Raw genomic sequence first — 13,362 nt, forward strand, 5'->3', positions numbered from 1 at the left:
AGAGGCACATCTCAAGCGATACAGAAAATATAACGATTTTTCCACCCCTGCCATAAAAAAACACCCTCAGTCTCTCAGTCTTGTGGCAGCTATGGCAAGACTGTGGTTACCAATAGGTGAGCCAGGTCTGTGGGTTGGTCTCAGTGATGGCACGCACAGCATCCGGTGAGAACCCACGTCGAAGCATTGCCGGTACGACGTTCAGTAAGATGTGAGAGTAGCCATGGCCCCCATATTTCATCTGGAAGAAATATGAACATTAGCATTGAATTCATATTGAACAGCGCAAAAAACGAGACACAAAGAAGAGACTGCACAACACGAGCGCTGACCGACAACTAAATTCTTTATTCAAGCACAACGAAAAAGAAATGCGCGTGCACCCTAAGCACATGACAAGAGATTGCAGGCATACAACAAATTTAAGTATTGTCTAAGTAAGCCACCTCGCAATCGAGCAACGCAATCGATGGAGTACTGACACACGTGTCACCATTTTTGCTGATAGCAAAAGCTTCAGCTATCTCTCTGATTTGCGCCTCATTGTGTCCAAAAACAGTGGTCGTGCGGCAGAACTCCGGTGAGCAGCCACAAGCGGCACAGTGCGCGGCCAAATGCGAATACGGCGCACCCTTGACAGAGCTATGATGCTCGCGCAGGCGAATGTTGAGGCAGCGCCCCGTTTGCCCCAGGTACACTTCACCGCACGACATCGGAATTGAGTGAACTACATTGTTTTTGCAAGGGACGAACTGCGTGCGGTGTTTTGTTGTGCACATTCTCTTAGACGACCCAGTCGCACCTGAGGAGAATTTATCAATTCTGACACACAGGGTATTCAGGTTATTCTTAGCCAAAAAGTGGACGTCAATATTAAACTTGTCGGCAATCTTTTTAATACGGTGAGAAATGCCATGAATATACGGGATCACCGCTAGTTTGTTACCCTTGTCCCGTTTGCCATCTAGTATTGCTGGACCATTTCGAACTTTGTTCATAACATTTAATGACGCAGAAACAATGGCGTCAAGAGGGAAGGCCGCGTGTTTCAGACGCTGAATTTGAGATAAGAGGCTAGAGGACATGTTGTGGACACAACATTTGGTTAGGGCAGAAAAAATGGTGTTAACAGCGATACCAGATTTCACAATCTTGGAATGACTGGAGGAATAATTAGGCAAAGGCTTTTTGGACCTAGGGGCAAATTCCCAGCAAACATGGTGCTCATTAAACGTCAGAGACAATTCCAGAAACTGAATTTTCTTTTCCACAGGACTCCATAGGGGTCGTACTGACGTCGTTCTCAGGAATGTTTACGGAATGTCCTGGGAAGACCGACGTTCTAGTGCATCGCATCAACACCGGCGACGCCCGGCCATGGCGTTGCAACCCGAGACCGCTGAGCCAGCACAAGCGAGCCGTTCTCGATAAATCCCTGGACGAAATGATCGACACAGGAGCCGTACGACCCTCGGACAGTCCGTGGGCCTTTCCTGTTGTATTGGCCCCAAAGAACGATGGTACGGCACGTCTTTGTATAGACTACGCGGGCTCAACGCAGTCACGGTGAGAGATTCCTACCCTTTGCCAGCAATAGCAAGCATAACTTATGCGCTGGGAAACGCAAAGTTCTTGACCACTATCGACTGCTCTCGTGGGTGTCTGAATATCGAGGTTCACCCTGACGATATCCAGAGAACGGCATTCGCATGCCATAGAGGCTTGTTTGAGTTTGACCGAATGCCCTTTGGTCTTTCCGATAGTCCGAGTTCCTATCAGCGCATGATGAACATGGTATTGGGTGATGCAGAGTTTATTTATGCACTTCGGTATCTTGATGATGTGACGGTGTTTTCGCGCACGTTTGAAGAACATCTTGAACACTTGCATACGGTGCTACAGCGCATGTCAGCAGCCGGTCTAACTGTTCATTCCGGAAAACTGCAGCTACTAACAAAATCAACCTGCTTGGATTTCTCGCCGACAACGGCGTAATAAAACCAAACCCAGGTAAATTGAAGGCAATTGCAGATTTCCCCCCACCCCAGAATAATAAGAGCTTGCAAAGGTTTCTCGGAATGATTGCTTTTTATCGTGACTTCATTTCGCAGTGCGCAGACATCTCCCGACCACTAACTCAGTTGCTGAAGAAATGCGCGAAATGGCTCTGGAGCGATGAGCAACAAGCAGCTTTCGACACGCTTCTGAAAGCGATACCAGTAACGCCTCCCTTCAGCTGCCAGACCTTAACAAACCTTTTCTGTTACAGACCGACGCCAGCGATTACGGCCTTTGCGAGGTACTTTTACAGGAATGCGCAGGCGCTCTTAGGCCAGTTGCTTTCGCAAGCCACACTCTGGTCGAGGCGGAACGCAACTACTCGGTAACAGAAAAAGAGGTGCTTGACTACCAGGAGGAACAGATGCTGCCACCCGCGCTGGCCGATTGCTGCTGCCGGGGACCATGGTCGCCGCCTCGCTGTCTCGTGTCCCTGGACCGACGCCGCTGTATGCAGAGTCGCGTTAAATAAATTGTTGTTGTTTGTTGGGAGTTGAAGCCTCCGTCGTCCTCGTTTAACTACGGACGGGACGCAGCAAGCTCAGTACCCACAGATCCCGGGTAGCCCAGGTCCCGGGTAGCCCCAGTCTTATGTGACATTTTTTAGTTGTATTGACAATGTCTTGGCTAACGATCTGGATGGAATGGCGGTGAAGATTTTTCGCTACGTAGACGATTATTTTGTTGTCACAAAGAAGGACAATTTCATGCATCAGATGCTCAATGTTGTGAAATGATTCAAGGAAAGAGGACTAGGCCTGACCTTCACATACGAAATCTCCTGTGGAAAAGAAAATTCAGTTTCTGGAATTGTCTCTGACGTTTAATGAGCGCCACGTTTACTGGGAATTTGCCCCTACGTCCAAGAAGCCTTTGCTTAACTATTCCTCCAGTCATTCCAAGATTGCGAAATCTGGTATCGCTGTTAACACTATTTTTTCTGCCCTAACCAAATCTTGCGTCCACAAAATGTCCTCTAGCCTCTTATCTCAATTTCAGCGCCTGAAACACGCGGCCTTCCCTCTTGACGCCATTGTTTCTGCGTCATTAAAAGTTATGAACAAAGTTAGAAATGGTCCAGCAATACTAGATGGCAAACGGGGAAAGGGTAACAAACTAGCGGTAATCCCACATATTCATGGCAATTCTCACCGTATTAAAAAGATTGCCGACAAGTTTATTATTAACGTCCACTTTTCCGCTAAGAATAAGCGGAATACCCAGTGTGCCAGAATTGATAAATTGTCCTCAGGTGCGAGTGGGTCGTCTAAGAGAATGTGCACAAAAAATCTGCAGTGGCTTACCTCGGCTATGCCAGGATATACGTAGCGTTAGAAAAGGTTCAGCTGATTATTAATAGCTTTCCAGATTCTCTAGGATTATCCCTTATGAAAATGAGTCTTGAGTGTCTAATGTCGACTAAGTGCGCTCCTAATGATTCACCAGACAGACATTAGACATGCAAAGCCTAATATCGTTTAACATTAAGTGTACATCAGAGTCAAATGACCATGTGCATTTTATTTCTGGTGACTGAAGTGTTCAGACTTTCAGTTGCCGTTCCTAATGTCAAAACGCGCATCACAACAAAAAAGTTAAATAGCCTTAATTGCCACCGTAAAATCAGTTTCCCACCATAGACAAGTTCGTCTTTCAGAGACTACACGCAGTAAACAATTTGTGTTCCAATGTACACAAATATCGTGTTTCAGTAAACTGCGTAAATATTTTACATATATCGCCCATGCACCGGCGATCGAAGAATTGCTGACGACCGCAGCATGGTTCATTATATTACCTGCCGTATATATAGAAGTAAGCAGTTTCTTATTTTTATCTCTTTCCGGCAGAGTGGCCACCTACGGTGACCACCATTTCAACATTTTTTAGCAGTGACATCTAGAGGTTGAGCGAGCGAATACGTGTTTGCTTTGCCCTTTTAGTCGTTTATAAAGATGCTCCAGATGGCGCTAGTTATCCAGGGCACTTTTTTTCCCTACAAGAAAAAATTTTGCAACAAGCATGCCGTTTCCCGCGTTGTACCCTGAAAGATTATACGGGCGCAGAGGTACGTGAGGTTGCACGCGAACTTTTTTTGGTGTAACACGCAGCGGAAGAGTATTTCTTGCTGGCTGTGCAAGTAAAAATGTGCTTCAGATCAGTTTCATTCTGTACAGCGACTTTATTCAGGGTGGTTACCTACGCTGACCACCGTGCATGAAAGGGCTACGGGAGGGAGGAAGGGTGATGAAATGGAAGTATGAGGTGGATTGGAAATCACGCAAGTGGTGGCACCAGATATTTTTTTTAACTTCTTGACTGCAGGGTTGCCAACGCATGCATCATTTTTCGGGAACATGCTGGTTCCGAAAAGATGACCTTGAAAGATTTTAGAAGCAATTTAGCCCGACAGATGACTGTCCAAGCTCTTATAGATCGTACAGATAAACGTAAGTCATCTGTTGGCGCACGGGCCAAACGAAAGCAATTCAAATCCTTTTTGGACTTCACCATTCGTACAGCAGCATCCAACCATCAGCCAACAAGGTGTTCATCACGAAAGTGTGCGAACTGCAGCAGAAAGGCACACCCATCTCGAACAGTTTGGATGTGTCAAACATGCAACGTGCAACTCTGCCTTTGGAAAGGAAAAAAAACTGTTTTTCGGAATTCCACAAGAAGTGACTTCCTCTGTGTAAAGCGTAAAGTATGCTGCTGCATTTAAAATGACCAGTTGTTACATATTTGTGGAGCCCAGACCCTTGCGGCACGGTGGTCATCAGCGGTGACCACCTCCTGGGAACTTTGTTACTAGTCGTAATTTTTTTTCGTGCGTTCAATGTGCTATTTGTGACCATTTATCATAATTTTTGCATTAAAATTCAAAATTTAAAGCAAAGCCAACTTCTGTGCTTGAAAGAGTTAAAAAGCATGAGTCGATCGTATATGCAAATATGAACAGATATGATCCAGTCACACTGCGAACACTCGCTCAGGGGCCCGTGTTGCCCATTTGTCCAGCAGAAATTAACGGAGGAGAGTGGGGATCACCCGCACGGCGTCGCGAAGTAGTTTGGGAGGGGGAGAAGAATTGGAACTGTGGACAATGGGTGACGTACAGAAAAAAGTTCGTTATTTTTGTGATAAAAATTAGGGACTGTTCTTATGCATGGTTCGTATTCATGGTGCACTTACATATATGTCCAAAGCAGAATGTTGTTGGTTGCAAAGATACGCGGACAAGCGTTTTTCCCAAACTCAAACTACTGTCTCTATCTCTCCTCGCTGTTGCAACGCTGGTCAGAAGCAGCCGACAAGCGAAGTTCGATTGGGCGCAACGTCGCGTACATCCTTCTCCCGCCCCGCCCCCCTCGTAATGTCGTCTCCACGCGACTCTCTTCCGTTCTCCACGGCGTCAACTCCTCTCTCCCTTCGCTCCTTCCTTGTCCCGTTCACCTCCTCTGTGTGCAACGTTGGGTGTCGCCTATCACACCCTACCCATTTCCTCCTCCCATCATAATCCCTACCTCTTTCTATCCACGGGAGAGGGCAGTAACTTGAAACAGAAAAGCGTTTCTTTTAAGTAAGGACTCAGAGATGACCGTCGTCTGGGATGCGAGTTTGAAAACTGCCCATTTCTAACTTCTTTCATTTACCCAAAACAAAATGTATAGGAGTATAACAAAATAGAACAGCCATAACACATTTCCAACATGCACACACGGGTGTAAAAAAAGCCATCAATACACTTTTTTATGTACAGTGACACGACACTACTGCCACCTATGCAGTTATCTTAGTGTAAGCAAGCAGTTGCAACAGGTCTTGTAGTACTTGGGGGCTTTAGTTGTTTGACGGGCGCGCGGTGCGCGCAGTTTGTGTGTGTGTGACATGCTGTGTTCTACAATGCTGCGTTACCACGTTTATAGATTATGCACGTTGGTTACATGATTCAATATCAAGTGTACCTTCCAAGACGATCTAGGTCCTGGTGTCGTGACTGACGGCGAGTGCGGACGCACAGCAGCCTTTTGACAAGACTATCGCCGAGTGTACGATACATTGTGGACAGTAAGGCTCAAGAGTGCGCAGTGGATGCCTGATTTTGGCAAGTTCTAGAGTGCATCTGAATTACACAGCTAGGTTACTTCATTACATGACGTCTTTTACGCGGGAACCGAGTGTGATCGTCTGGGCGGTTTGTTCACTCTGCGGGGATGATGGCCAGAGGAAGGAAGATAAACAGGTATGTTTTAATGCTTTCTGTGCACTTTATACGGTTGTAGGGAGCATTCACCATGTGTGTTCACTACCTACAACTGCAACAGGTGGATGAAGCCACGTTGCTTTGCGCGATACTCCGCATCTGTAACGCAAGTGTTTCGTGTCAAGGCGCTCTTCTTCCTTGGCTGTTGTTCCATTCCAAGAATGACTGTCGCTTTTTATCCACTGTGCTGGGGTGGCAAGGCACACCTCAATTATGTGCTCATCTAAAGTTCGTTTCTTTTGTAGGCTTTTTTTAAGGCAGCATCAAACCGAAAAAAGTGTTCTTATTTGCAGGTTGTGCGACTAAGATGTAGCATTCATTGTGCGATTGCTACTTTAATTTTATAAAGAAATTATCAAGGGAAACAAATCTTATTTCTCATATGCAATTATGTGTGCAGAAGTTTACAGAAGGCCGGCAAAAGTGGCTAGCGGTTTTTTGGATGGCTTGCAGCATTACAAATTCAAATCGGTACTACAAGCGTTGATTGGCTTTAACACGGCTAGAATAATTTTTCTGAATGGCCCAAATTCATCATATACAATATGTAAAGCTCGGCATTATGCAGTGTGCACATCGGCTACATATACTCTTATTTTATCAATTTGTGCATTTTATATTCTGTAGCACAGCTGATGTAATTTTCGTCATTTAAAGACCTATATGGCAACCTGCGTTCTCCAACCACATCGTGTTAACTAAGTACATAGGTTTCTGAACGTTCGGCTTGCAATGGCACCATTACTGTTGTCTGCCATGAGCCGTTGCTCCGGTTATACCTGTGTGATGTAGTACGTGTACACTCTAAGACAAAATCGAGTACTTTGGGAGTGTTTCTGCCACACAACAACAATCGTCATCCACCTCGCATGCTTTCCTCGCGTTATCACCACGGTCGCGGCACTTCCCGGTCACGAACGGCGTGCGCGTTATCAGCGTGACATAGCATTCTTGACAGGAAAGTAACGAGAGCTGGGTTTTCAAGAAAGGAAACGCGATCAAGCCAGATGACGATTATTGTTGTGTGGCAGAAATACTCCCCAAATACTCGATTTTGTCTTAGAGTGTAGGTACGTGAAGAAAAAAAATTTGATGGACGACAGCAACGAAATAAGAAGAAAGCTGCCATGACACCGGAGCATAAACCACGGGAAGAAAACGAAGAAGAGGAGCAACGCGAGAAACTCTCGTGGTGCGAGGATCGGAGAAGAGGAAAAAAGAAAAAGAAGGGGCGCGTGAAAAAACAAGAGGAACGGCGAGAGAATGCCGGAAGAAGCAGCCATGGGAAGAAGAAATCCTGGCTCCTGCCGATGGTTTGGGTCCTCAAGCTTATTGCTGTGAACGTTTGGCGCAACGTCGTGGGTAGCCGAACAGTGCACCTAAACGTCAATGATCCGGCGGAGTACCGACGGAACTCGTTCGCAACACACTGCCTGGCCATCTGACTCCGCGTGGAACCTCTAGCACCGAGCCGACGACTTCGGAGCGTCGCTTCTGGGACGCTCTGGTTTCTACAGCGAGGTGCTAATGGTGATGTGCGCACATCGACTTTTCTGTATTCTTTTCTACTAACTTTGAAGTGTTAGATAGTATCCCTGTTCTTATTGTGTATGACGCGAGTGTTTTGTTGTATATCGTATATAAAGCGGGTGTTGTAAGAATTTATATTCTATGTGTGTGTGTGTGTGTGTGTGTGTGTGTGTGTGTGTGTGTGTGTGTGTGTGTGTGTGTGTGTGTGTGTGTGTGTGTGTGTGTGTGTGTGTGTGCGTGTGTGTGTGTGTGTGTGTCAGAGAAAGTGTGCTTCGTCCTAATTACCTGTAATTAGGAACCTGCTACGGGGGATACTGTACACCATGACTGTACACCGTGACATTTTTGGCGTCCGATGGACAGGACGAAGCAGTTCTCTGCCGCACAGGCACATAGGCAATGGACACGCGGACATTAGTCGAACTTGGAGAACGAGTAGGCTTGTCGGGGGCAGAGTTGAAAGAGTGGGTGGCAGAGGAGGAAAAGCGTCAGCGTGATGAAAGGGCGTCTGAGCGTGAAGCGGCGAAGGAACGCGATCTGCTTGCCGTGGAGCGTGAGTAAATAGCTGCCGAACGGGCGTCCGCGGAACGAGCGCGAGCCGAAGCAGAGGAACGCAGCCTTCAGCTACGTATAAGGCTCGCGGAGTTAGACGCGGCACGAGAGGACCGAACGCAGCAGGGATAAACGAATGAAGGCATACAAGCGGTTCGTTCGCAGACGATAAATCCGCGCAAATTTCTCCCGCAGTTTGAGGATGCTCGAGACGACTTAGACGCATACCTCAAGAGGTTCGAGTGCGTTGCGACCAGCCAAAGCTGGGACAAATCGCAAGGGGCGATCGCGTTGAGTATGTGTCTGACTAGAGAAGCTTTGAAGGTGTATGGTAGACTGCCTCCTGAGGACTGTCTAGATTACAGCAAGGTAAAGATAGCTCTTCTAAGGCGTTTCCGTTTCACGGCCGAAGGTTATCGTGAGCGTTTCCGAGCATCGGAACCAGAGAACGGGGAGTCGGCTACCCAGTTCGCATCTAGAATTAAAGGGTACTTCGATAGGTGGATTGAGCTCTCGGAGACTCCCAATACATTCAAGGGTCTGGTCTAGTTGGTCGTTAAGGAGCAGTTTTTATCTAACTGCAACAGGAAGTTCGTTACTTTCCTCCGCGAGAGAGAATGTTGCACATTGAACGCTACCACAGAAGCAGCCGATATGTTTATGGATGCTCAGCAACAGAAAAATTTGTTATTCTTTAAGGAAGATTCGGAGGGAAGCAACACTCACAACCGAAAACCTGTCCGAGATGGAGAAACTACCCTCACAAAGTGTTTCTTATGTTGCAGATCGGGGCACACGGTTCCAAACTGCCGTGCCCAGACGAAAGCACCATTTTGCGCGAAATGTCGTCGACAGGGGCATGAGGCGAAAAAGTGCGCAGAGAAAGGGTCACGACGCGACGAGGCATCTTGTCTTCTCGAAAGCTCCCATCCTGCGTCCGAAGATACGGCGCAATTATGGCATCCCCAGCCTGGGTCTGGTGAAAGGACGACCGAAGAAGAAAATCAAAAGACTTATCTTGGTAACATCACAAGCACGATACATGACCAATACAAAGGAACTCCCCATTGTAGAAACATGCCTGTGACAAAGGGTTTGTTAAATGGGCACCAGGTCTCAGTTTTGCGTGATACAGGCAGCAATACGGTTGTAGTGCGCCGCAGCCTGGTGCCTCTGTGCGGCGAGGTGTCTTACCTGGGACACGTTGTGAGGCGTGGTCGGCGTAGGCCTTCAGAGATCAAGGTAGCCGTCATCGTGAACAATCCACGACCAACCACAAAGTCTGAGATAAGGGCTTGCTTAGGGCTAGCGGAATACTATCACCATTATGTGCAAAACTACTCTATCATTACCGGCCCTCTAACTGACGCACTTCGGAAGTCGGAGCCAGTTAAAGTGACGTGGGACTCAGAGAAGGAGAATGTGTTTTGCAAGCTTAAACAAGCCTTAAGCGAAAAGCCCGTTCTCATGGCACCCGACTTTTCCAAGGGCTTTATCATTCAATGCGACGCGAGTGATCGCGGCATGGGAGCTACATTGTGCCAAGAAGATTGCAGTGGTCACGAAAGACCAGTTTTGTATTTAAGCCGAAAACTGAGCTGCAGGTGAGAGGCGTATAGTAAGAGGCGTTCTAATCGGTGCCGTCTTCGGCTGTCCTTTCGGTTTTTCGATGGCAGATTGGGGCAAACTTTTGTCCGCATTGCGGCCTCAGCTGAGCGCTTCCGTCCTGAGTGATCTCAAGGGGCCAACATTATTTTGAATTCTGTTTCATTGCGTTTGTTACACGTGTAATATTTTGAGTTCTGCTTCAAGAGCTTTGTGTCCCACATCTGTCTCTTGATATAGAGGGAACAAAATACCGACAGACACGTAGCTGGGAATATATTATGATAGTTAGGTCTGGTGTTCTGTCGGGTGACCGAGGGAACTTGTTTGTATCGTGTGTTGTCTGTTGTCGTACCGTTCTTGACAAGTTGCAGAACGATCAACAAGTACTGAGACCAAAGATCGCCAGAAGAGACGAGCAAAGCTAGTCGACACATCGTGGCGACAAGCCAGTGGAGCAGGGATCCGGCCTGAGAAATGGGATCTGTTCACGGAACGAAACATGGAGCCTCGTGTCCTCCATGGCACTGGAGGTGAACCTGGATGGACCTGGCGAACGAGCGCGCCCGGCATCCGAGCCACGTGGAAGCAGCTCGTATTTCCGGCGCATTGTCTGGCGGCGGGGGTGCTGTTATGTCAGGGCTCCCAACCCAAACTTCCTTGCATCGTCAAGGCATTCAAGCTGGTAGAACGTCTGACGCAAGTGGCGTCAACATCGACACACTCTCTGATGCAACCAACGTCAACACCACCGAGGTTCCAGATGCAACCGATGCCAACCAAGGCGGGAGTCTCATGAAATCCACGGCAACTCCTGCGGCGCGCCTGACGCAACCGGCGGCAATTCCTCACGCAACGTGCGGCAGGCCCTCTCATCCACGGATCCGATTCCAGGCAGCGACCATCGGCGCTTCCCGATTGGAGGCTTCGAACTGTTGGCTGATGCAAGGTATCGGCCAGGGCTATAAGAGAACGAAGCCGCGCGGGAAGACAGGAAGAGCGAACGCAGAAATCCCGGATCGTCGTCGCACGTCAGTGCGAGCCCAATAAGCTGTCGGCCGCAGTGCCGAATATGTAACGCCTCTGATTATATGTATACAAATTTGCCTTAACTCACCGTCGCCTTGTCCGCTTCGTCTATCAGCTCTGCGCAGATGCAGCCGCAAGCTGAGACACCTGATACCCAACAGGCTACAGCAGCGTTGCTCATGGCTTGCGGCTGAGGCTGTGGCGGTTGAAGGGTGCCCAGTGACTGCTCGATTTCTGCTCGAACGACGTCTGTGGTCTAGTCCACTTGAGGCAGGGGACACCGCGGCCGTCACCGTGCCTGATGTCTTCGTCGCCATGGTTTTTGGCTTCTCTGGTAGGAGTCCGTACCTGGGGGTAGTCCTTTCAGTCTGCAGCTGGCTCCACTGTCCATGACGGTGCCGGTGTCTTCGCCACGAATTGGGCTGGGTTCACTGCTTGACGGCGGCTTCCGGTACATGAACGAACAGCTCCTCCACCAGATGTCACGTGGTCGTGACGTTGACGAAGGCAGCAGTCGGCATGTCCAAGATGAAACTCTTTATTTAGCCGAACTTGTGGCTGGGTAACGGAAAGTCAGCCTACAGCAATACACACTATACACTGGCAGCGACGAACAGAGTGTCGGCCGTCGATAAACTGATCTGCGGTAAAGCGCGTCGGGATTTATGGAACATTCCAGCCTTATCAATGGCGGCCGCGTTAGTTTCAGAATGCGCAGCTGTTCGCGTTTCAGCGCTCAGGCGTAAAAGGCGATCCTAAAATAACTTTAACGTTCCTAGACATTTTGGCGCGGTTTGCGCAGGGCAGTAGTAACATGTGTAATGGGGCGGTAACATAAGCATAGAAAGAAAGGAGCGCGTGTGGCAATAATATCGCGTGTAAGTCGTGTCTTTCTACAACATGACCTTGCTGGATTGCAACTACTAAGAACTCGTATTTCAAGTTACATGATCTCTAAACAGTATGCTGTGCCAAGACGCTCTGTCGAACAGGGTGGTGACCCGTGGTTTCAGGAGGCGTTGTCCGTGGAGTTCAGTGTCTCAGTGAATTGCATTCCGCAGTACGACGATTCCTGTTTTCTTCTGTTTTGCTGACAGCCCGTCAACCAAATATTCGCTATTAAATCATTATTCCGAAAACTGCACTGTATAATTTCCCCGCACAACGCACTACTACCAAAAAACTTCAACTCCAGCACTTGTCAAATGGGTGCCGCCGTGCCACCGTTGGACTCCCGAGGGGGGAGGGCGCCCCTCCTTAAAAAATGGAGAGGCCCCCCCCCCAAACTTTAAGCCCTGCATATTGGTGTGAAAAAACATTGACATCCTGGTCAAAAACGCTAATCATGCACTAAGACACGCATGACTCGAATCACTCAGAGTCAGATCGAGGTTTGAGTCGGAGTCCGAGTGAGCCTGCTTGAAGAAAATCCCAGTTAGCCTTAAGCGCAAAATATATTTCTTGAGTGAGTGTGAGTAAGCTACAGATTTTTTACCGACCTGTAGTGCCAGGCTAACCTCCCCTTCTTCCACACCACCACCACCAGAGGAATGTTTAATATATAGATATCATAGAGTATATATCGTCATACATACTATTTTCATTCTGTTCGACAAATATCAGCGTCAGGAAGACGACGGGATTTGAGACTGGCGCGCTTTCAGCCCTCTTGTCCACGCCTGGAAACCGCATAAATGCATTGTAAACACGATTGACGCCTCTTTCTGATTGCACGTCGCCATATCATTTAGCAATGCCGTCCCATTGCCAGAAAGACTCCAGGCCAGCGCGGAAGACGCAGAACATTCGCAGCATAAGCTATGGTGCCATTGTAAGCCCTGTTAGAGCGCCTGCTGCAACTACAGTTGCCATGGTTGCTGGAAAGCGAAACAGCCACTACCCGTCTGCAAGGCAACCCGTGAACCTGCCGAGCTGCACACTTGGTAATGCTGTGGCTGATCAAGAACTATGGCTGAGCCTTTGTAATGGGCTTCAATCACTCGCTCGGTAAGCAAGAGACACAAAAGAATACGGAAATAACATAACTAGCTCAGCTTGTCCTCGTCCTAAGCAAGTTAGGACATCTGGTGCGATTCTTTGCTTTTGCCACGAAATAGGTGTGCCACATGATCCCTACTTATGGTACTTTTCCCGGGCAGTTTCAGCCATTGGCGAAGCTCTGTCATAGACTGCTTGACTACCAGGGAGAAAACCTTTGCTCCATTGCAGCTCGAACCTTTTTGATTATGCACGAAAGCCTGTGTGGACACCATGGGCGGCAATAGACGGCAACGCCGCCAAATCGGCTGTTGTTGTCAGCT

General features: G+C 48.2%; 1 protein-coding gene across 2 annotated transcripts in view; it reads right to left on the reverse strand.

Moving 5' to 3' along the window:
• LOC119395585 (phosphotriesterase-related protein) overlaps positions 1-13,362 on the reverse strand; it is a 328,646-nt gene continuing 315,284 nt past the window's right edge. The window contains exon 6 of one of the 2 annotated variants that reach the window (XM_049416685.1): positions 1-241. In XM_049416685.1, the coding sequence (XP_049272642.1) occupies positions 107-241 (135 nt within the window). In that variant the 3' untranslated portion in view covers positions 1-106. The remainder of the gene's footprint in view (positions 242-13,362) is intronic. The other variant, XM_037662564.2, reaches the window with a different exon arrangement.

Source organism: Rhipicephalus sanguineus, chromosome 6 (genome assembly GCF_013339695.2).
Source record: "Rhipicephalus sanguineus isolate Rsan-2018 chromosome 6, BIME_Rsan_1.4, whole genome shotgun sequence".
Classification (NCBI taxonomy): domain Eukaryota; kingdom Metazoa; phylum Arthropoda; class Arachnida; order Ixodida; family Ixodidae; genus Rhipicephalus; species Rhipicephalus sanguineus.